Source organism: Parus major, chromosome 2 (genome assembly GCF_001522545.3).
Source record: "Parus major isolate Abel chromosome 2, Parus_major1.1, whole genome shotgun sequence".
NCBI classification, from domain to species: Eukaryota; Metazoa; Chordata; class Aves; order Passeriformes; family Paridae; genus Parus; species Parus major.
This window is the reverse complement of record NC_031769.1, coordinates 53,584,253-53,604,626: the sequence shown is the minus strand read 5'-3', so window position 1 is coordinate 53,604,626 and position 20,374 is coordinate 53,584,253. Positions and strand designations below refer to the sequence as shown.

Sequence of the window (20,374 nt, the reverse complement as noted above, 5' to 3'; positions counted from 1 at the left end):
CAAAACTGTGAAAAGCAAAGTTCACTCCTCAGTTAAAATTTAAAGAAAATTGAATAAAAGACAATAGGGGACAAAGTCAAGAAAGGAGCAGTGCTGGGTGCTTAGCCGCAGAGGTACACCAGTCAACACAGCAACACCCCTAATATACCCTGTGTGTTGCATCAGCTAAATACATATTCATAAATGATCGTACATATTCAATCTTTTTAACATAGTTCCTCCTCTGTCCCTCTCCTTCAGATCATGTGCAGTCATCTTTGTTGTGGTCATCTGCTACTTTTCGATACTTTTAACAGGTTTCAATTCTTTCATTGGTTAAACGCTAACATTACAACTCCCAAGCAACATTTGTGTCACAACGCAACATTAGGATTAAAAGAACTCTAAGCTTCAGTAAAACTTCTTTTACAAAGGTCAACATTATGAGACACATAGTATTCACTCTAACAATTGCAAAAGCCAACACTGTAATATATTTATTGTTGCACTGTATTAGGAGCAGCAATAGTGACAACACAGACTCTCAGGCTTAGTTGCAAAGAGAGCTCTTTTTATTCTTCCAGGTCTTCTTTTACAGACAGTTCTTAAAAGGTCTGAAAAGGTAAAACTTTCATTGATCATCAAACTAACACAACACCATCATTGGGCAGTTGGGAACAACACCCCTAGATTGTTTCTTGCAGAAAAACAACAAGGAGACAAACAACACCTGCAAAGGTTGTTTTCCTTCTCTAAGGACTGTTTGAGTTCCCCCTCACAATTTCTCATGCCACACTTTCTCAGGCCAGTGTGAGAAAGTTATGTGATTTTGTTTCATGTAGATAGTCTCCTGCATTTAGCATCCACAGTTTAGCATCTCTGCCTCGTCTCTTGAATTTAGCACTCACAATTTATCACACCAAAAAAAAAATCTCAAAAATTCCAGGAAAAAAGTACTGGCTCATGCCACGTGGTAGAAGATGGCACCAGCTTGTCTCTCAACAAAATAAACCAAACAGGAGCTTCATGCTGTATTTCAGGCTAACAGATGAAAATGTGGTGACTCGCTGGCATTGATCTCTTCTCCACAGCAGATGAGGTGGGTGGGCTAGAGCCCACCTAGAGGAAGCAGGGGAGCTGATGCCACAGGGCTGGAGCCCTCAGGCAAGGCCAGCACACCCCATCTGCTGCCAGAACTGCTTCATAAGCTCTTACCTTTCTGTCTTTTTTCCAGGGGAAAATTGACCTAAGCAGGGATTGTCCACCATCTTTGTCTCTCAGACCACATGGTTGTCTTCAGAGGGCACCATTCTGGGGCGAGGGTTTGTCTGTCATTTCTGCCTTAGTCTCTCAGACCACAAGGTCATTTTTGGAGGGCACCATCTTGGGGGAGAGGGGAGTACATGAGATTCAGCAACTTTGTATCTAGTGAATATCACTGTTATTTTTGCCTGATGCCATTTCATTTTTTAGTAAATTTATTCTTCTCCTGTATCTTCTTACATCTGTGTCTCCTATTGGTGAAAAGGGGAGTAGTTAAAACTAGAAAGGGAGGTACCTTGGAGAGTTTGCCCTTTAAATTGTCTTAAGACAGCCAGAGAGATGGTAGGATCTACACCCTTGAAGACATGATACCTGGGCAACAAGACAACCTTGCCCCATCACCATCCCCAGTTTGCCCCCTCCTCCTTTCCTTCCTTTTGATGCCTAGGCAATGAGATAATGCTTGAAGTATGCAAAAAGCAGTAGCTCTGCAGAAAGAAGCAGTTACTTTGAAACAGGATATGCGACTGAAGCGTTTTTTAGAAATCAGCAAATTTATCAGAACAAGCTAACTGCAAAAAGCTAACTACTAGCTATTTGAGCAGGCAATCCTATGGAGCATGCGCAGAAACAAAGGTGAAAAGTTCAAGCCGAAGGAAGACTTCTGAGCCTTCATCCAAAATAACCTCCAGGAGGCTGACAACCACCTCCTGCAGAAATGGGCACAAGTGCTACAAGGGTTTACATAGTCATGTAATTAGAAAACATGTTACAATATGAAGGTTAGGAAAACATAATGTACACATTAAGTAAAAGAGTACAAAAGCTTGGACTCTGTGAAGAATGCACAAGTGAATTTGTGGTGGATCTATCCCCCTCGCTCCTGGCATGGAATAAACAAATACCTGCTCTATAGGCCCTACACTATGGAGTACTCTTTTCTTGCCTAGTTTTCAGGCATCAGATGTAAAAATACCACCTGGGCAAGACCTTATGCAACATTATCTAACTTGTAGTTAAATTCACTTTGAGCAGGTTGAACTTTCAGGAGTCCCTTGAAAGCTATTTTTTTTCCCTATGGTCCTGTTGTATTTTAAATATGAAAATTATATTATGCTTGTCTGCTAATGTCTAAATTAAATAGCTGATTCATGTCTGCCTTAAATGAGTTGCTTCCTTGCCATTATTGCATCCCAGAGTATTATGGATAGGAAGCAAGAAAAAGTGACACTTGTAATTCCATCCTGATGTGTTGTTGTCTTTTTAGCGAGAGGAGTGGGGATTCTATATATCTATAACACCTATATAACACATATATTCTGTATGTGTTTCCATGCTAGAGGTGTAAAGTATTTCAGAGATCTTGTACATTAGACTGCTGTGACAGCTATGGCTGGTCTAAAGCTGCACAGATAAATTTGGCCATAACAGAACCCCAAACTCAACCAACCTAGTTTGTTAAAGAGTAGAAGTAAAGAGTCCCCGGATGAGGCAATGATAGGTTGGCTTCAAGATCAAACAGGGGAGTCAGTCCCAGCCAATCCCATTCAATCCTGAATGAAGACATCTAACTGGCCAGGAGCTGGGCAGTGCTGAGACTCCAGCCAACCAGGTGTGTAAGCATGGGAATTTTGAGCCCCCTATAAAAGGGGGTGTCCATCAATAAACGTGGGCTGTTGTCACATGATCTTCTTTGTGTTCAGTCATGTGCCTGTCTCCAAAACTAAAAAAAATGCAACAGACTGCCAACAGAGAATTGACAAGCAACTGAAATCATCAAGAGCTGCTTAAACAAGAGATTCCACTAAAAGACTGTATAGAAGATTTGCATAGGAAGTTACTCTGCATATGATTACAGCTGAGATAGGTGAAGTGGCACATCTTCATGAAGTCATATTAATAGAATAGAATCATAGAATCATTTAGGCTGACAAAGACCTTTAGGATTGTACCGAAAATCATTATATGAAAAGCCAGTGTCCATAAAGGAGACAGAGGAGTCCTGCAAAATTCAAATACAGGGAGAGAGCACACTGCAGCACATACCTGGGGGGTTTTCTCTCTCAAGGTTTCAGAGGGCACAGCCTCCTTTTATCTTAAACTCCCAGTTGCATATTGCCGTCTTCTTTTCCCCATTGTACTAGGAAGGTACAACTTTCCTGAAGTGCCTATCACATTTTCCCCCTTTAACCTGTTCAGAAACTCAAGCTTGTGCAGACCCACCTACCTCTTTCAGGGGCCAAGCTGTCTGGGCTCTGTAACAAACCTGCTGCCCAAAGTCAGTAGAGACATTAAGACCCATTTCAAAGACGTTCAAATCCATACCTTCACCTATCAAATTATTTGTAAAGACATTAGTACACGTCTTCCCCCTCAGGGGAATCACGTTTAACTGTTAACTTAGCACCTCTGAGTTCCATCACTAAACTATATCTGTAAATGGCAGATCTACATGGCCTTTACATACCTCCAGGAATGGTGACTCAAACACTTCCCTGGGAATCCTGTTCCAGAGCTTGACAAATCTTTTTTGGTGAACTAATACCTAATCTGACCCTGCTAGATTTCTTTTATATTTATTATAGGTAATAAACATTTCTGCCATAAAGCTGATAGTGCCACTTGTTGCAGTTGAGATGGACATGACTTGACACACCAAGGTTCATACAGCAATAGCGAATTTTACTGAGTGCAGTTCCTTGTTACACGCTTTTCAAAAGCCTGTGTGGTTGGTCCTAATTGGCTGAATTTGGTTACCACCCAGCTCACTGGCCAATAGCCACCGGCATCCGTGTACATCAGGGATGGCTTAGTGTCTGTTGCTTGAATTTGAATCTCCCAGTTTCTCAGTGCCTTTTCCTAGGGATGTTTGCTTCTTTTCCCTAATGGTATAGACTGGTCAAGTTCTAATTAGGGTTATCTATGACTGTGGGGCCTCCAGGCCAGCTGTTGACTGCCACAGCCAGAGACCATGATGTTGTCATGCTGACAAGCTGAGAAGATGGTTAGGCATCTTCATTTCCTCTTCAGTCTCTCTAATTTCACCTATCACCAGTATTGCCTTCAGTTACGGTGGTGAAATGATGACACTTATGAATGCTACGAATGACCACCTGAGGCTTTTTTTATGCAGAAATTCTTTGGGAACATCAGCACTTTTCTGTTCCCTGTTCATGAAAATCAAGAAGGACATTTTATGTTGTGTCTATAAGGAACAGTAAAGAAATAATGTTTATGTGCTGCTGGATATTTCAGTTCTGCTGAAAAAACACAATAAGGCTGCAGATATAATTTCATTCTTTTTTAATGGCCTCATTCAGTAATGAGGAGATTCACAGCTAAAGAAATGGCTAATTTTCTGTTTTATCACCAACAAAAGAGACCAAAGTCTCCGTGACTTGGACTTCATGGCACACACATCTTAGCCTTGGATAAGTTGAACGCACAAGACTTTTTAAATTCCAGATTTACAACCCTCCTATTTTAGGTCATGTTTGCCCTTTCCCATGCATATCCATGCATCTTCTCTGAATTCTGAGGTGCTTATCACTTGAGATATAATGAAGCAGAATCTGGAATTCCATACCCTACAATCTCCTTCTTGGCCTAATCAAGTTACGTAAATTCTTTTACAAAAGCATATAATTCACATTGTTATTTCATACTCTGTTAAAAACTTCAAAATTTTAGAATTTTACTTTTTTGGAGGAAATTATTTTAGTAACTAGTTTTTGTACAATGTGTTAAAACAGTTTTAAAACATTTTCTTTTTGGAATGGGAATGTGACATAAAGAAAAGAAATTCTGCCTTGTATTCAGATTCTGAAGCATTAAAACTTAAGACCTTTTTAGAATAAGTGTACATTAGGGAGTGTTTCAACTGAAAAGAGCTCAAAGCTAGTGATGACAAGGCTGATACATCCTGACCTGTATTAGCAATAGTATGACCAACAGGATTAGAGAAGTGACCGCTGTCCTGTAGTTGGCATTGTTGAGGCTGTACCTTGTGTACTGTGTCCAGTTCTGAGCACCTCAATTCAAGAAAGACATTGAGGTGCTGGAGCGTGTCAGAGAAAAGCAACAAAGATGGTGAAGAGTTTAGAGCATAAGCCCATGGAGGAGCAGCTAAGGGAGTTGGGTGGTTTAGCATGAAGAAAAGGCTCGGGCTTTTTTAAAGGATCCTTTGTTTCTCTCTACAACTGTCTGAAAGGAGCAAGGTGGGGATCAGCCTCTTTTCTCCCAGGCAACTAGCGACAGGACGAGAGGATATAGCCTTGAGCCAGGGTAGGATTAGATTGGACATAGGAAGAATTTCTTCATGGAAAGGGTTGTTGAGGATTGAAATGTGCTGCCCAGGGATGCAGTAGTGTCACACCAATCCCTGGAGGTGTTCAGGGAAAGATTGGACATGGCACTTAATACCATGGCCTAGTTGACAAGGTGGAGATTGGTAAAAACTGGACTTGATGGTCTTGAAGGTCTTTTCTGACTTAAATGATTCTCTGATTCTGTGAAGCCTAAAAAACTAGAAAGTTTGGACATCTTTTATGTTAAAACAAAATTTTGGTAACATTTTCACTTTAAGCATGAATAGTTACAAGAAACATTGAATTCTTCTGAAAACATCTCATCTATTGATTTCTTTCAGATATAGCATTGCTTCTTTCTGCAGAACTCTGTCCTTAAGAAATTCACCTAATATAGTGGCTTGTTACCTGACCTGACTAATACAGTCACTTGTTAGTCACACTAATATAGTGACTTGTTACCAGCCCCAAGTTCTGAAATCTAAAATGTGTAGAACTCAGCTCCATTCCCTTCGAAGGGCACTTCAGATGAGAAGCTTACTCAGCCCCGAGAGTAAATTCACTCCTGCGACACTGACACTTAAACTCTACTGCTGTTCTAAAGGGCATTTTATTATACTGTTGTAAGGCCCTCAAAGTAGAAAGACTGAGAAAGCCTGAAACACTGTTTCATCAGAGCACTGATTCAGGAGTTACAAGTTTCAATGCCTTCGTCAAGGTCCAGGTAACTATGCAGCTGTACACGTTACTGTTCATCAGAAAAAAGATTTAACACGGTCTGCAGAACTAGAAATGAATATTGACTCCCCTGAGGAATATGTACAAACTACAAGGAAGACAACAGTGAAAAAGCAACTGGATAAATTGTAAGCCAGAGAAAGTTTCAGGTAGAAGTGTAAGCAGCAACATTCAGTGAAAGAAGTCCAACACTGTAAGCGGAATAGAAAAAAATCACAAACTAATTCACACTATGTGCAATCATCTGTCCTGTCTGCTAAATACTTAGTAATTGCTATGTGCCTCAAACAGTAATACAGGGTGGAACAATACAGTAAGCAGTTACTACTTTAACTTCTGTGCCTCTAAGTGATTGAAAGCGTGGCCTGAAACACATAAGCAACCTGGTCTAGCAGCATGTGTCCCTGCCCATGGCAGGGGACTTGGAAATAAAGTCCCTTTTAAGCCAAACCATTCTGTAATTCTGTAAAGTCTTTCCCTAGCTCATTCGCTATGGGAAGATGTAGTGTAAGTGGTAAATGTAGGCAGTCATGACCAGCGATGCTAAATATTAAACCTTAAAAGTCTTTACAAATGCTTGGACAAAATAAAAAGCTTGATCTCTTGCCATGAGTATTATGTTCCCACTAGATGCTGTCTGAGTGAGCTGAACTGATATGCTCCCGTTTGGAAAACAAGGGGTGTGTCGGGAATAGCATCAGCTAATCATGCCCCTGTCGAGGCGGCAGCTCTAGCTTGCCAGCAGGGGAGCAGAGAGAAGGCGGCAAGGGTGATTTGCCTCTGAGATAACACAGAGAACAGAAATTTTCAGTTCCCCTGAAGTTCTTAGACAGATCTTAAAAACTAACTAGAAAAAACAAACAAGCAAGCAAGATAAAAGAATGTTAAAGTATGCACAGGATGATAAACGTGGCTGAAACCAGTAGAGAGATAACGAGGAATATAGTGGGATTTTTTGGCAAATTTTATGTGATTTTATGTGGGATTTTTTTTATGCGACAAGAAGCGCATGTCCAAAAAAATGTTCAAGAGAAGGTGATCTGTTATGTTGGGACACCCAGAGAGTACGACCATCTAGGACCATGAAAGGACTTCCAACAGGAGGCGGACGCATAAAAACTAGCTCTACGACTAGTGATGTTTATGTATTAGCTAGGAAGTAAGTTGTAATGAATACGTATAATCATGATGGAGTAAATGCCCTGTTGTAATTTCATGACACACATCCGATTAGAGGAGATGTCCTCCCAAAGTGTCCAACGCCGTGATAAAGAATGGCAGCTTTCTAATACTTCAAATCGTGTTATCTTATTTCCCGATCGATTTCGGTCGGATTTCGGCATCACCTCAGGCTTCTCGCGGGTCACTGAGGGCAATTCCCGCCGCAGCGGAGCTCGGCTGGGCCCGGCCTGGCCCTGCGGCTGCACCGAGCGTGCAGGCCCCACCCACCCCGCGCGCCCCGCCCCAGCGGCGGCTCCGCCCCGCCTCTGGCGCCAGGTGAAAGAAGCTGCCCCATCCCGCGCCCGCGCCTGCGCCAGGTTCACGGCAGTTTCCTCGCTACAAGTGCCCGCGCCTAAAAGAAGATAAAATAATAGTTCCGGTAGAAGGGCGTGGCTGATGCGGTGCCTTTCAGTGGGTTAAGTCGCTCTCCGCCAGTCGCTTTCAATGCTCAGCCTCTGTAAAGAGCGCTTTTTGCTGTCTTTTCTGCTGCTACTAGTCAGGCAGCATGGGACGTCACTCGTAAGGAAACGAAGGCGAGCTGGGTCCTTGCTAAGGCGGTGGCGCGCTTTATGACGTCACCGGAGCGCCGCACACAGAGCGCGCTCGAGGCCGGCCGGAGGCGGGGACACGATGATGCCCGGGGAGACGCCGCCGGCGCCGGTCGGGACCGCGGCCGCCGGCGGGGCCTGCGCCAACTGCGGCGTTCTCCAGCAGGTAGGCACGGACCGCCGGCCCTGTGGCGCTGCAATGAGGGTTTTGCTCACGGACGCGGTAATGGGTCAAGCGCCGGGCCGCTGGCGGTGGGAAGTGTCGGGTACCACAGTCACCGCTCCCTGTGCCGTCGGGAGCGCAGAGAGAGAGCGTGGTAAACCGGCTCTGTAAAAAGTAGCAGCAGTGTCGAGCTTTGGCCAGGCCAAGTGTGGAAAAGTAGCTTGTGTCTCTGCGACGTGCCTAGTGGAATCTGTCAGAGAATTTCTTGTCGTGTCCTTTTGGCTTTGCTTCGGTGCAGCATAAGGACTTCGGATTTACTTCCTTGAGGGCACTTAAGCGAGCGTGTGTTTTCATGGTATTACATTTTGGGTAATTCTTGTTTCTCCTTTAAATGAAGAGAAGGTCCTATTGAGAGTTCACAGGGCACACTTAGAATGAGTATGGATGAGAAGCTGGAAAATCTGTAGACTCATATTGAGTTTAATGTTTATTGCTGATATTCTGCCAAAGGTCAATTGGCTTTTGAGAGAAAAAGTTAAAGGGATTTAGTACAGAATCTACTGCAAAGATAAAGTTTGAAGGGCTTTTGTAGTAAGGCCTCATTTAAGGATGCATGCTTACTTGTGGAGCCTGCCTTTATTTAAATGAATGTACTTTTGGTGATTTAGTAACTTGTTCACTAAGAGAACTGAAAAAAAGGCAGTTTATTGTATTTTCTATAATGGTAGCAATCAGATTAGAGTTTATTTACAGTACTGATTTTTGGGATGTTTTTACTGACTTGAGACTCCTCCTTACAGAATATTAATGAATATGTAGCTGCATTAATTGCACTGAAGCAAAAAATGATTGATGGAGAGTAAGTACAATTGCACGTGGTTTTGTTTGTTTGGGTTTTATTGTTATTAAGTGCTTACAACAATGCAGGAAATACAATTTGTGGAATGTGGGTATTTGTTAATGCATTACATTAAATGCTCCTCAAAATGCAAATGAGTTCTTCGCAAACATGTCCCCAGTCTAGACTGTAAGACTAATTTTTTTCTGTAAATGATTCTATAAAGCATCTGTGTAGAATGTCAGTAAACAGGGCTTTTTTCTGTACCTATAATATTATTAGAAGTTCAGGCAGAAGCAGCTCTTTGAAGATAATTATTTATTTACTTAAGGCAGAAGCTGATCTTTGATGGCATTTATTTATACTCGTTTAATTAATTTAATTGTGCTCACTTAATTTTTCTGTAGTGAGGAATATGAGAACTGAAAGTTGAGTACAGATGTATATAATTTTTTTCAGCAGAATTTAGTCATTAAGTTCTGAAATTCTGGATTAAACATGAGAATATGAAGAGTTTGGCTGAGCATTATTCAGAACAGTATGATTATAAAATCCTTCTTACAGTTTGTTTCTTTTCTGTGCGTGTGTCCAATTCTTCTCAAAACCCTTCAACATATGATTGTATGGAATAATATATCAAGATATGTTATGTGTGCCTCTGTACTATGGCCTAATATCCATGCTATGTCTCCTAATTGTAGTGGTTTGTTTCTAATGTAGCCATTCCTAGTTATGTGTCAATCTGGCTGGAGTGAATCTAAATGCCAGTCTTGTATTCTATTTCCAGAGAGTATTTCAGCTAGCACACACTGGGTCTCTTAACTAGGATCCTTTTTTCAAAGCTCCTTGACTCTGTAGTGATTTCTTTTCTGACCTCTAAACTTTGTATCCCTCTTTTCCAGTGCATGGATTTCTTGTGGAAATTGCCTCTTTAACTATTTGCAGCTCAGCCTTTCTTTTTTGCTTTACTGGATTACTCTCAACTATTGCAATAGAAAGTCATGTGGCCTTCTCTGTATTGGGAAACTCCCATGGTATTACTCTTTCTTGTCCTTTCTTCTCTCTGTTATTAAAAAACATAATGTTTGAGGAGAGAAAAGAGTAACTTTTCTTGGTGCTGTCCCAAGCCCTCTTGCATCAGGGTAAGTTCTTTATGGCTGCTAGGAGAACAACGTAAAGACTAAAACCTTTTAGGGTCTTTAGAGTCTTTCAAACTATTTCTCTGAGATATGTGTTCTTTTTTAGGAAAATATCCTTTCATGTTTGGAAACATGTTTTTTAGATATATATATATACACACATACATAATGTCCTTTACCTAAGCAATGTTTTTTTAAAGCTGCAATTAGTTAATGGCTACAACTTCATGTAATTGCCAGTTGTTTGGTTTTTTCCTACTTAAAGCAGTTTGATTTGAGGTTTGAATGGTTCAATGAAATAAAAGGGTTATAATGACTACTGTCAGAATATGTAGACCAATCTTACACTTTCTCTATCAAAAGGAAAGATACCCTAACACACGATTGTCAAAATCAGGTGAGAAAATGAGTAATGTCTGGGTTTTTTTTCTTTTCTTACAGCCGTTTGCTGACAGAGTATCAACAAAAATGCACAGATATCCTTTGGTTTTCTATTTGTGTTCTTACAGGATCAGTATCCCTAAAACATTTCTAATACAAGAGCTTGAGGCTTTCTATTTAAGTTCTGAGATGATGTCTCTAATAAAGAACAAACTGGGTAGATTTTGAAAACAGGCCTTTGGAATTAAAACTATCCACTTAACATCTGCCTGTTTCTGGTATGTGGTTTAAGGTGGTTTATTTGAAATGTGATTTACTGAGAATTACTCAGTCTTTTTCATGTAATAGAAGAAGCTGTATTGAAATGCACTTAGTTATTAAACTGTAAGTCTTGGGGAGGTTTTTTTTTTTTACATGAGAAAGTCTTTATTGGATGTTTCTTTGCAAGTGGCAGTTGGATTGAAATATACTTAAGGATTTGATAAACTGTTTTTAATTTCTGCCTTAACTGGAGATTACAGCTTCAGTTTGCTGAACGGTAAGTTTGATTTATATTGTTTACTAAAAATGTTCTATATTCTCTGTGTTGCAGTTAGTTTTAGGAGTCTGATGGTGTCATAGCAACAGCCTGGGTCTAAGCTGCGCTTTTAGTATGGTACTTTTACCATACTTTCTACACCAAAGTTAGCAAAGGTAGATGAGGAGAGAAGTCTGTCCTCTCTCTACAATACTTGTGTGGGTTTCTTTTCTGGCCCTGGGCTAGTGAGAATCTTAAATGACCAAGTGTAGATGGTCATCGCTCACCTTTTGGTGGTGGTTAAATGTAAATCTATTTGTTAAATGTAAACCTATTTGGCGTATCCATATTTGCGTGAAGCATTTTGACTTAAGAGCTGTGCCTGTGTGGCCTTGCTTTCTCTGTGATTATAGAGGAAGAGGCAGCATATAATTATATATATAAATACATGTACATATAAACCTGCCTGCTAAAAAATACTGCAGTTGGACTCTGCTCTTACTTTACAGAACTGTGTGTGCATGCAGAGACTCCTATTATTGGCACTTTAGTGTAGGCAGCATACTTCTGTGGCACATGCCATCTGCTTGCATCTAGCTTTGGGTTCAGTGTAGTGTTTTCAAATCAGATCTTGGATTTTCTTTAAATAGGTGGAAAACACCTATTTAAAGAAAATCCAGGAACACTGAAACTCCTAAAGTTTTTGGGTATCTCTTCCAGCATTTTTTCCATAGGATAAAAGCAAAATACCGAGATGCTTGATTGAAGAGTCAGAATACCGAGTTTCAAAGCATCTGTGTTTTTGGCAACTTTTTTAAACATCTCATTTCAGAGAGATCTCTGCTCTTCGTTGCCAAGTGGAGAAGATGTTAGAGAAAATTCTGCCTCTGGAAAAGTGCCAGGAAGAGTTGGGTTCCTTGAAGGCAGAGTTGGAAGAAAAAAAGGTGTGCTTGTAAGGTTTAAATAACATGCACTTTTTCTGTTGGAGGAAATTTATATGTCTAATGCTCATCTTAATGAAGCTGATTTAACGAGCTCTGTTCTTATTTCCAGCTCATTGGGACAGGTAGCTCTGGTGAAATTAATTAAATTACTTCAGGCTTCAGAGAGGCACTAACTTTAGGATACTGTAGTTCTTACAATTTTTGATCAGATTAATTTGTTATTTCCTCAGGAAGGAAGGAAGGAGAAACATTCTTACTCCTTTGATTTTCTGCTCTGATCTTCTCAGATTATTGAATATAATTTGTACTAGTGAAAAGGTTTCAGGAAAGAAGGTCTGTGCAGAATAGTGGTGGCTTCTATTACCTTTTTGGACATATGTTTTTACAGCATTTGTTTTCTGAGTTGAGCTGCAGAACAAGGACTTTACAATTAAAATTGTAAACTGGTATGCTTTATTCCAGCTGGAGAGATGCATGGGGGATTCTCCACCATACATGCATACCTGATCGAGATAGGTTTCAGGTTTAAATAGACATTGATCCCACAAGCCCACACCTCTCTGCCCACCCATTCTCTGCCTTCTTACACTTTATATAATAATTATGCTTCTGTGGTGCCACGCCTCCTCTGGTGGTCTTGGACAGGGGTCTTCTGATGAAGTAAAGACATCTTTAGTGTTCACTGGTTGACCTCTGTCTCTGGGCAGGTGCAGTGAAGATTTGGCTTTCTCTTAAGTCAGTTTGCCCTGGCCAAAACTAGGAGCCTGGTTCTTGCTGGCTTCTTCAACCCCAGGTTCTGCTTGATTGGGTTTTCATAATACTTAAGTTTTGGTTTACTGGGTTTTCACAATATACATATTATCTTTATGGCTTTTACTTAGCAACTAAATTCTTATGTGTTCTGTTACAAGTTGTTTCTACCTAACAAGTTACATTTCTTGGTGCTCTTGTTACAAGTTGTTTCTACTTTTAAAATAAAGTGTATTTCTGTTTTCTTCCGCCTGCTTAAGCACTTTATACACTTCTAATAGTCTGAGTTTTCATAAGCATACATGTTTCCCATATCACAGTTTAGTCCTCATTTTTCTCCTACCGCTTAGCTGAGATTTAGTCCACAAGGAAAGAAGGTTTAGATTGTTCAAATTACCTCCATGTATGAATTTTATAGACATCATTATAATTTCTCAAGAAAATACCCCAACTTCTTTCTTGTAGTTTTCATGATGGTATAAGACAAGATAGTAATATTTGTCTTGTTGTTGTACCTAGTTAGTGTTCTGTGTTAGAATGGTTTTATAATTCCTCTTCCCTCAGCAGCCATTAGTAGCTAATATCCTGATGGCACATTTTCAGAAAAAATAGGATTATATGTATGGTGTATAATAGTTAAGCTCTTGACTTCAGCTTCAAGTTTGTATCCAGCTAGGTACTGAAGGCATGTACTTAAAATATAGACATATAGGGATTTGTGTTTGTTTGTTACAACTTTTGCCTTTAAAGAAGGAGGATAATCTGACTTTCCAACTTGCTTCTTTTCTTCCTGAATACATTTTTTTGGCTAGGCACTGTTTTCATTAGAAGACGTAAGGTGTCTGCCACCTCTTTTTTTTTTTTTTTTTTACCTTCAATATGGACATATTTTAACTGTGCTTTCCTTCTTCAGAGTTCTCTCAAGATTTATCGGGAGAGTCAACTGGAGTGTATAAAAATTAAAGAAGAAATATTAAACAGTGATGCTGTGTGAGTGATGCTTCCTTTTTTCCCAACCTTTCTTTGCTTCTCTTACTTCTTCTAGGCTTGATAGTGTACCTTATCTATTTATGCATTCCATTTCGCAAAAATTTTTTGTACTTATGGACTCTTGGAACAAGGAGTTGATGCTTGGATGATCTTAAGTTTTGTAGCAAATACTCTTGAGTGCAGTGTTAGTTTCTTTATTGTCTTGTTATGAAGTGGCTTTATGTGGTTGTTTAATGAAAGTTTTTAAGAACAGGATTAAATTGAAAAAAAGCTGTAATTTCTTCTGTTCTAAGTGGTTCTTAGTCTCAGCTTTTTGTTACTGCCATCCATTTCAGTTTTGTGTTAAGTCTGAGGCCAGTATAGGAACGATTTCCAAAGTGGTCTGTACTAAAATCCATTCTTAAAATTGTTTTAATGTAACAGCTCAGCAATTCATGGTAAACTCACCTATGGCTTGACTGTCAAAGCCGTCATGTAGGAAAGGAAATATGAACCTCCTCAGGCTGAGAAGGCACAGACTCTTTGGTCTATTACTTTATAGTATAAATACTTTGACTACTGAACATGCAAAAGGTGGTCAGTCATACCATTTATGAGTGGGTTTTTGAATATATTCTGGGTAGTGTCTGAAGTGGTAATCAAAGCCTGAACATTCAGAAATACTTAGATGGTAAATCTCAATCTATCACACACGTTTTAATATGGGGAGTAGATGAACTGTGTTCTGCTTCATGAAAATGATCAGTCATCATTGGTAGAATCATCTACTTACCACAACAGTTTAAAAACAATTTCTGGGATATTGGAATTTAAGGGAAGAAAACAATAGAAATGTTAACTTTTCTATTGATTTATTTTCCAGTTCTGTGTGTTTTACATATAAGGTAGGGCTGGAAACATTGAAGTCAGAATTGTTTGGGATACTTAATGTTTTTTCCTTCACTTTTGCTTTAATCTAAAGCATCTGAATGTTCTGAATAAAAGCTGTGGGACATAAGTCATCCTGAAGGCTATTCCTGATTATCTCATTGCTTAAATATTATTCATTGTAAGCAAAGCCTTATTGTTTTTAGGGAGTAAAACTAACCTGTCTGCATTGTATCACAGAAATGCAAGAAACAGATTCATTTTTCTTGGGGCTGTATTTCTAATTTCAAATTGTAGCTAAAGGTGTATTTATTGGATTGACTCTCTTAAAAGCAAACTTTGCCTCTGTAACAGATACAGCTGTTTGTGTGAGAATGTCAGCAACATGCCACCAATTTAATTTTTCAACTTCAGGGACTCATTGGTCTCACAGATCCTGGGTATAGGAGGTGTGTTTTCTTTGAATGGCTAGATTTATTTTTTTCTGGCTTTTCATGCAATGTAATCCTATTTTAAAAAATGTTTGTGTTCTTTCTAACAGGAGAAGAAAACTGGAAACAAAAGTGAAAAAACTTGAAGGTAACTTTCTACATTGAGTAGGACAACAGTATGGTAACATAATCTCTTTTTTCTTTTTCTGTCCAGAGCAAGTGTGACTTTAACTTTGATGCCCAAGGAGCAAGGCAGGCCAGTGCTATGTGGGGTGCTTAGTCTCTGATTTATATCAGCCCTCCTGCAGAATGTTTTCTGCTGAGTGTCTTAGGCACATGACATAGATAAAGTTGGAAGGGAACTTCTGGTCATGAAAACTTCAAAGGATGGAGTCTTATCAGCCTCTCTAGGCAACTTGATTCAGTAATATGTTTTTCCTTATAATTAGTCGGAAACTCCCATGTTTCATTTACACCTAATGTCTACCATACAGCAGTGAACAGTCTCATTCTATCTTCTTGATGTCTCCTTGTACAGGAAAGCTGTTCTTGGATTGTTTCTATGATTTGTTATGTTTTCCCCTCTGGCTAATTAAGTCTAACAAGCCTGTTTTCATAGGGCATGTATTCCAGTGTTCTAATAATCTGGCAGGATTTTTCATGTTTATGCTCAAATTTAAATATATGGTGTTCCTGATGCATGTTTTCTGATTTTTAAATATTCTGGCATTTGTACTTGGGTTAGTTAGTTTGCTTGCTTTGTTATTACATGGAGAGAAAGCATTGGCTTCATGGCACTGGCTTTTCTTGTTTTGCTGGTAGAGAATGGATATATGTAAGACTTTCTGAGACTTCATTTGCTGTATCATCAATTGGAAAAGATATTTGCATTCATATCACATATATTTTAGCTGTGCTTACCATGATTTAAAATACACTGACCTGAGTGACATATCTTAAGGTGTTGATTTTGATGAGAATTTTGGAGTTGCATTGCAGGACAGAGTTGTTTTTTTTATACCCTTGCCTCCAAAATCTCAAATTGTGGCAGAACTAGAATAAAATACTGAGAGTATGTGTTAGGTCCAATTTCAGTGATTATTTTATCTGTTTTGTTTTTTTCTATCTTCATTAAATATCTCAAACCTTGTATCTTTTGTCTGTATGAAGTTTTGCCATGATTTTTTTTTTTGTTAGCCTACTACTCAAGGTTCCTTTTTAACACCTTTTATTTTAATAAGATCTCTTCTGATTGGATCTGCAGGAATATTCCATTTCTTTTCTTTCCTATCCATATATAAGTCATCAAGCTGAACTCTCAGCTGACTCTGTCACCTGAGAATTTTCCTAGGAACCTCGCATTCAGTTCTTAACTACCCAGTACCCTCTATTTCCACCTGTCTGCACTCTTCCCAGGTGTCTGTTCAACATTAAGAGATAAGGTCCTCTTTTCTATTAGTCTTGAGTGTTCTCTGTATCTTTCTAATGCAGCTGGCTATGGTGTTTTCATATTTGAACCAGAGCTCTTGTTTAAATAAGAGAATAAAATGCATAAAAACCCTCTTGCACCTCAATTTTTTTGTCCTTTTTTTCACATGGTGTATATTGTTCTACGGTACAATTTTTAAACAATATAATATCATTACAATATGACCCATTCTTCATTCTTACATATAATTGAGAAAACTAATAAATGAATTGTAGTGGTTCAAAATAGTAATTATGCACTAGAAGGCAATATACGTGATGCATGAGTTGATGTCTGAATGAACCAAAATATAGTTTCAATAGATTTGTATTTCACACTATCTGTTTTTTTCTGGTAATTTGATTTACAAACTAGCACCACTTAAATTAATGGCCTCTTGCAGTGTAGTTTCTAAATTGTTTTTTGGGTCTCTTTTTTGAAGAGGCTGCAACAAAGCATACAAAGGACTTCAGAGACCTGAAAACAGAAAAGAAAAGGCTTGAAAAGGAGCTAAAAAAAGCACAAGTAAGACTTTCCTTTTCTTTGGATGAAACTTCTTTTAGTATTTTTGGGGAAAGAAAGGACCTATTAGTGTAATAGATGCTGAAACAGTAAAATTACATTTTTGGGGGGATACTGAGTAACAAAACATAGCAATTCACCCTAAGAGAGAAATTTTCCATCTGAAGAAGGACCTTTGAAATGTTGATGTAGATTTCATGCTCTTTAGGAGTTGATGCTCTAAAAAATGCGTGGCATAAAAATTCTGTACTTCTTAATTTTAACAGGGAAAACTTGATGGTGTAATTAAAGAAAAGTACAGAAAATGTAAGTGTTTACCTTTGAATACCTTCAAATTTGTATGTGTTATTGTTCCATTTGAACCTTTTCTTTCTACTTCTCCTCTTTTTAATAGTTAAACATGCAGAAACTCAGAGTTCAGGTGAAGGTCTTGCAACAGATATAGACAAAGGTAAGACATTTTGCAAGTCCATTCTCTGTGTGGAACCAATTGTTATGAATTTATTGCAGCTCTTCTGGAGTTGCATTTTTGGAAACAGAGGATACTGCCAAAGTGCTATAACAGTGGATGTGGTTGATAGAAGTAAGTTACACTGATGAAGGACCAATGTAATAGATTACTACTTTCAGTAAGGAAAACAGTCTTGATTCATAAAAATTACTAGTCTACCCTGTGCATGTGTGATGCCAGCTGATGTGCAGTTATAAAACAGAATGCAAACACTGAAAAAAATACTGACAATTCCTTTGAAGCTAACTGAAACCATAAAACAACAAATATGAAAGTAATCTGCTAAAATTTCTATATGAGAGTTGGAAAATCAAGTGGGAATACAGGCGGTATAGCTGTATCCTATCTTGACTTTTTTTCCTCTGATGATCTAAAATATATGCTACAAACTACCTGAATCTAACTGTAATGGAGCAAACTCCTTCAAAACTTCCTCTAAAGTACCGAGTCCAAACTTTAGGCAGATTTATTTTTTGTATTTTTTGCAGTCTTTTAAAATGCTGGTACTGCTGTTGAGCTGTTTAGATATTCTGAAGGCTGTATTGAGGCAAAAGAACTTCACTGTTCTATTTCTTGCTTTGCAGTAAGTTTGTTGCAGAAATTAAATTTTTTGAAAAAGCCACAACTTGTCAGCTTCTGTGTATCTTGGCATATTTTTTACTTTTGGATTGTACTGAATTGGTGTCTGATTTAACCCTTTGATTTTTATTTAATGGCAAAATAGGAAAATTAATATCTGAACATTAATATGAGCCTCATACAGTGGCAAGGATTTATTATGAGTAAATGTTCGTGTTGTTACTAGCTATTTAGCAAAATTTGGTGAGTTTTCCTCTTATATGCTGAGGCTTTTTAATATTGCTCTTCATAAAATAATAGCAGTTTGCTATGGCCTTTGACTTACAGAATTTGCACAAAAACAGTCTCAGTTCCTGATGGATCTGATAGGTTTGGCCTAAGTAGATGAGGTGATTCTGTGTTTTCCTGAGGTTTTGGGTTGTTCTTCCCTCTCCACCTGCCCTTCTTTGAAACTAGGTTGTTTGACATTATTTAGCAATGGTGCTGTTAGGACTGTGGACAGAGTCTCCTAGTGTTGTGGCCTGATAGTTTTATCGTGTAATAGCACCATGTATCTGAATTAATTAAAGTGAATTTTTATTGAGTGAGCATAAATGTGATCCATATCTTCCTAGAAGATTTTCTCCCAAGTTCATGTAGCTTGGTCTGTTTTACAGAGCTATTAAATTTCACTAATGCTACATTTGAATCTGCTTTACATTTTACTGTGGGGGCTGCTGTAACTTTTTGCAGTACTCCATATAAAAATGAAAAGCTAAAGCATTCTCCAGCTGTTCCTTTAGTATGACATGTGGATATGGCCAGTACAGGATCCATTCCCTAAATAGCATCTAACATTTCTCTTTCACTGAAGCTTGTGCCTGTGTTAATTTTTTTTGTGGGTATTTTGTGTTTAATTGTAGGCATGCCTGTGTTCTGAGTAAAATAAACATAAATTCTTAGTTCAATTTTATCAATTTATTTTAAATAAATAAGTATTTCTATATATTTATTTTAACAGGAAGAGTGAAACTCTTATTAGAAGAACTATGGATGTGCATTGACACTGCAACAGGAAAAAGAGAGAATAAGAAAAATGATCCTGTCTTAGGTAAAATAGCATGCAAAGTCTTGAAGTTTTCTTGATGCTGTCTTTTTCTGACCTAAAGGCAATATTGGTATTTTCTTTCAGCTTCTGTTTGGGATAAGGAATGGTCTGACAAAAGAAGACTAACTGTTACAGATGGTAGGTTCCAGTTGGTAGTGACTGTATAACACTCTTTCTAAAGACTTAAATAATTTCCTTGGTGTTTATCTGGTTAAGTAGATGTGTGATTAGAATATCTGAAAATAATTAAAATTAATTTGAATATTTAAGTAAACTTGAACCATCTTCCGATAAAAAACTATTGTAATTTGCTGTTGCAATTGAGAAATCCAATTCTTTTACTGTTTGTAAGTAGTTAAAACTCATATTTAAAATGTAATTATATCATATAAACTCTGTAGTATATAATGTGATTGATATTGCATATGGGCTCTTTTTAGTCTGAAACAAATATGTGGTAAAATAGTTGAATTGTAAAGTTTAAGAAGCTGTTATGTCCATTTTCTTTATTGTTATGTGATATTCAGATAGTAACAAAAAATAATCTGAGTAGTTATTCACATGTATATTCACAGCAAACTTGAACTGTTTTAACTTTACATAGCAGATATTTTCTCTCTGCACTCAAGAGTAATAGGTGCCTTGAAACTGCATTAATTTGTGTTGCATCTCTGGAATGTTTTTATTAAGCTTTATTTTTTTTTTTCAGTTTCTCTACTACTTTGATTTTTCTGTAACTAAAGGTATAGAGATATTGCCTGGGATGGGTACCCAGCTGCATTAAGAGCTTAGAAGATAAACTTTTCAAAGACACTGTTAAGTCTGAAAATCTGCTGCTAGTGTAGATCCCAATGAATCTGGCTTCAGATGTCTTCCAATGAAATCTGCGTAAGAGGGGCCAAAATACAAGGACCAGCTCATAAACCTGTTAGTCAGCCTTACTTCCATGAGTTTAATGCAGCAGATACATGGCTTCAGCTCCAAAACTGAGCTAGACACTTGTGCCCTGCAATTCTGAATGTAATGTCTTGATCAAGGGTCAATCAAATTACAAGAACAAACACAAGAAACTGAAGAGTTTGAAATATACATGATTTTAGGGGTATCAAATTCCAGAGTAATCCCTTTGCC

The 20,374-nt window shown here is 38.3% G+C and overlaps 1 protein-coding gene across 5 annotated transcripts in view; it reads left to right on the top strand.

Annotated features, from left to right (window-relative positions):
• The first annotated feature begins 7,851 nt into the window (after positions 1-7,851).
• ICE1 (interactor of little elongation complex ELL subunit 1) overlaps positions 7,852-20,374 on the top strand; it is a 35,577-nt gene continuing 23,054 nt past the window's right edge. For 2 of the 5 annotated variants that reach the window (XM_033511997.1, XM_015619099.3), the window contains exons 1-12: positions 7,859-8,222; positions 9,020-9,078; positions 10,638-10,672; positions 11,097-11,115; positions 11,927-12,038; positions 13,702-13,778; positions 15,187-15,224; positions 16,987-17,069; positions 17,333-17,372; positions 17,461-17,517; positions 19,157-19,246; positions 19,328-19,381. In XM_033511997.1, coding sequence (XP_033367888.1) covers positions 8,139-8,222; positions 9,020-9,078; positions 10,638-10,672; positions 11,097-11,115; positions 11,927-12,038; positions 13,702-13,778; positions 15,187-15,224; positions 16,987-17,069; positions 17,333-17,372; positions 17,461-17,517; positions 19,157-19,246; positions 19,328-19,381 — 748 coding nt within the window. In that variant the 5' untranslated portion in view covers positions 7,859-8,138. The other 3 variants (XM_033511998.1, XM_015619101.1, XM_015619102.3) reach the window with 3 other exon arrangements.